The 3386-nt window shown below is 27.0% G+C and overlaps 1 protein-coding gene across 1 annotated transcript in view; it reads right to left on the reverse strand.

Annotated features, from left to right (window-relative positions):
- Positions 1 to 591: 591 nt before the first annotated feature.
- LOC117168517 overlaps positions 592 to 3386 on the reverse strand; it is an 18871-nt gene continuing 16076 nt past the window's right edge. The window contains exons 3-5 of the mRNA XM_033354253.1: positions 2785 to 2885; positions 1192 to 1266; positions 592 to 927 (exon numbers count right to left, since the gene is read on the reverse strand). Of these exons, the coding sequence (XP_033210144.1) occupies positions 926 to 927; positions 1192 to 1266; positions 2785 to 2885 (178 nt within the window). The 3' untranslated portion in view covers positions 592 to 925. The remainder of the gene's footprint in view (positions 928 to 1191; positions 1267 to 2784; positions 2886 to 3386) is intronic.

Genomic DNA, 3386 nt, shown 5'->3' on the forward strand with positions numbered 1-3386 from the left:
ATCATAAAACTCGAGTAAACAACACCAACTACTTTAAAATATTATCCATTTAGAATTCGAACTTGACTTATAATAAAGACAAAAAATACCGTAAAATTATCCCAAATTACTTTGGATTTGCCCTTTCCCTTAAAATTCTCCAAAGATTTTCTACAATTTCCAAAAAATTGAGCACAATCCCTAGAAATAACCTCAAAGTCCTTTTACCGCTTATAAAATTTCCATGATATTACAAAAGATTCCTGAAAGTGTTAAAATCCATTAAACTTTAATCCACCTATAGTTCTATACAGACTAATGAAAATTACAAACGAAAAATCCCGTGAAATTTCAAGAGAACCCATAAAAATTTGCGAAGTTAGAATAACTGTGTGAATTAAAATGAATTTAATCTTGCATTTCTTTGAAACTAAAATAGAAAAGTAAACCAAGTGAAATATTTTTAAATTACATGAAATTTAAAAACATTCCTTTGATATCAATGAACTATGCTTATAATCGATTTTTTCCGCTTTCTTAATGTTAATCGAAGGGGACTAGGAAAGAATAATACACAATAATCATTTTACATCAGATTCACATTTTTTTATTTAATCTGATAGTAACATTATGGTAAGATAAAGTGTCTCTTATCCAACTTTATCGATAAGTACATATTATTCATCACTATAATTTGTTTGTGGTTTGGGTGCATGAGGTGAGTTATATTACGTAATTTTTTTCAGGAGTTAAAAACAAGTTAAAGAGAAAAATTTCTTAATTAGGAGTTCAAAATATGATACTGTTTATTTTGACAAAATTGTTAGGAACGAGCATTAAATTAGATTGTAATTGACAACCGAGTTTCATGATATTAAGCTTCATTCGAGCTTTTCCAATAATGAGAATAATAATTTTATTTGTAGAAGCCTCGGGTGTTTGATCGTCCTAAATAAATTAAAAATATAATCATTAATAAATGCGATAATTATTTTGATTGGGTTTCATATTTAATTCAATTTTATTCAGTCAAGCGATCGACCTGTGATTACTTTTTTAATCACTATTATAATTACACTTTTGTCCTTCAACAAATTACAAAAAAAATTATATAAACATTGAAACTCGACGAGATTGTCTCACTTTTTCGTAATATTGATTTATGGCGGGAGAAATTATTTTTAAAGAGCTGAAAAATGACAAATTACTTACAGTTTTGCTGTTGGAGTGAAGAAGATGAATTTTCTGGATGTATGCGCTTCAGACATCCATTTGTTCGGGAGAAATCTGTAAAGATAATTTTCTGCTATTATCTTATAAGGAATTAAACTTTCATAATTAAAGAAATGAAAGTATTATAATTCCAATTTTGAACATTCATTTTTTATTCTTCACTACATTAATAAGAGATTTATGTGGCATAATAAAAAATTTTGTTTATTTAAACTTTTATGTTAATGAAAATACACCAAACTGTAGCTTTCAGTCCAGTCTCGGGGGTTGCCTTCAAATAGCTTTGGGCACAATTTAGGGGGTTCCAAACGTAAACAGTCAGGGCCGTCTGAACCGTTTCAAATTGGAATGCTCCATGCTCAGAATCGCTGCATTTACTAAGCGGAGTTACATGAAAGCAATACTAATTATTTTCATGGAAAGTTAATTCTTATAAACAAACTAAATTGATAAGTAGTCTACATTCTAGATTGTTCGTTTGCCAAGTAAATATTTCTATTAAAATTACTTTATTTCGCAGGAAAATAATATTTCATTTAATGATGAAAATTTGTCATCCGACATTTTTTATTAATTTTTTAAACAAATTTTACTAAAAAAAAGCCCCTTTCTTCGCATAGGAAGAAAGATATAGGGTTGTCTCTTAGTTATCTTACACTTATGATACAAATGATGTTTAATCACGATATTTTGTTGCTCGAAATTTCTTATTTAATTTTCTAAAAAAACTATTCAAACAAAGCTTCTATGTGGACATTTCAACACGGAAAGACGTATCATTATCTTTCAATTCTCAAATATTGTCGCCATTGATATTTAATGGTAAAAATTTTGCGTCCAATATTTTTAAATAATTTCATAAAAAAATTATAAAAACAGGTGTATTCTGTAAACATTTGAAGGCAGAAAAAACATTTTTTTTTATTTTTCTTAAATAAAAACTGGGGTTCTGATTATATTATCCGTTTGCATAATTAATTAAAAGATATAGAAAGTTAGAATAACTGAAAATCTCTGGTGACATAATTTAAGGGAAACTAAGTGGAAAGCGACTTTTGTTGTCATCAAATGTACAGGCTATGAATTTGTTTGTAGACTTTGTATAGAAAATTATAAAAAAATATCGGATAACAAAATATTCTACATAAGAATCTTTGGCACTATCTGAGAAAAATTAAAGAACAAAAAGGTGTCTGTTTACCTTGAAATTTTTACACTGAACATTTTGTTATATAATGATTTAAAAAATTACGAAAAAATATCTGGGGGGAAACTTTTCATGATCGGGTATAATTTTAACTATTATAGGTGCGAGCTGGCATCTGGTCAGCTGCAATTTAAGCATTCAAGTCAAACGTAAATAAATGTATTATAAATGAATCGATAAATATTACATAGTATATAATAAACAAATATTAGATAATATATAAATAGTGAAAAATAAATAAATGATTGAGCAATATTTTTTGTTCCAGAACACTATTATATCTTATGTAACTTCATCGATAAGTAAATAAGATATAATTAACCACTATAACTTATTTGTAGCTTGTATAAAGAGAAATATATTACGGATTTTTCCATTGGGTCCAGTGATCAGGGTAAACGTTGTTATGCTTGATGGTGAAGAAGTTTCGGCTGCTGTTGTTGGATTTTTCGGTTTTATGTTTAGCCTGAATAAATAAATAAAATAATTATTCTGAGTTGGAATCATCTTCCCTCACCATTTGACAGTCAATATAATACAATTTCATATATTAAACAATAGTTGGTCTGAAAATACATTTTATTTTTTTTCAAATTTTCATGTACATCATCCTGAAATTTTTCGAATCGAAAAAAATGACATGCTGAGGTTACGCAACGCCAATGACGCTTAACAGCTATTTTCCATAAGGTTGTACGAGTTTTTAGCGCTAATTGAAATTATTTTATATTATTATATAGGGAATTTCTTATAATACATTAAATACTACTTTAAACAGATTACTTATATGTTTAAATAAATAGTGTAAGCGGCTTATGATTCTTTAACTAAATTTATTTGTTATTTAACTATATTAGTGATGTTAAAGCTATACTGTTTCATTTTTTTTGTATTTTTTAAAACTTTTTTTCAATTTTTACATTAGGAAGGTAATAATTAATGTAAGTTAACATACATTTTTTTAAGA

The sequence above is a fragment of the Belonocnema kinseyi genome, chromosome 1 (assembly GCF_010883055.1).
Source record: "Belonocnema kinseyi isolate 2016_QV_RU_SX_M_011 chromosome 1, B_treatae_v1, whole genome shotgun sequence".
Taxonomy (NCBI): domain Eukaryota; kingdom Metazoa; phylum Arthropoda; class Insecta; order Hymenoptera; family Cynipidae; genus Belonocnema; species Belonocnema kinseyi.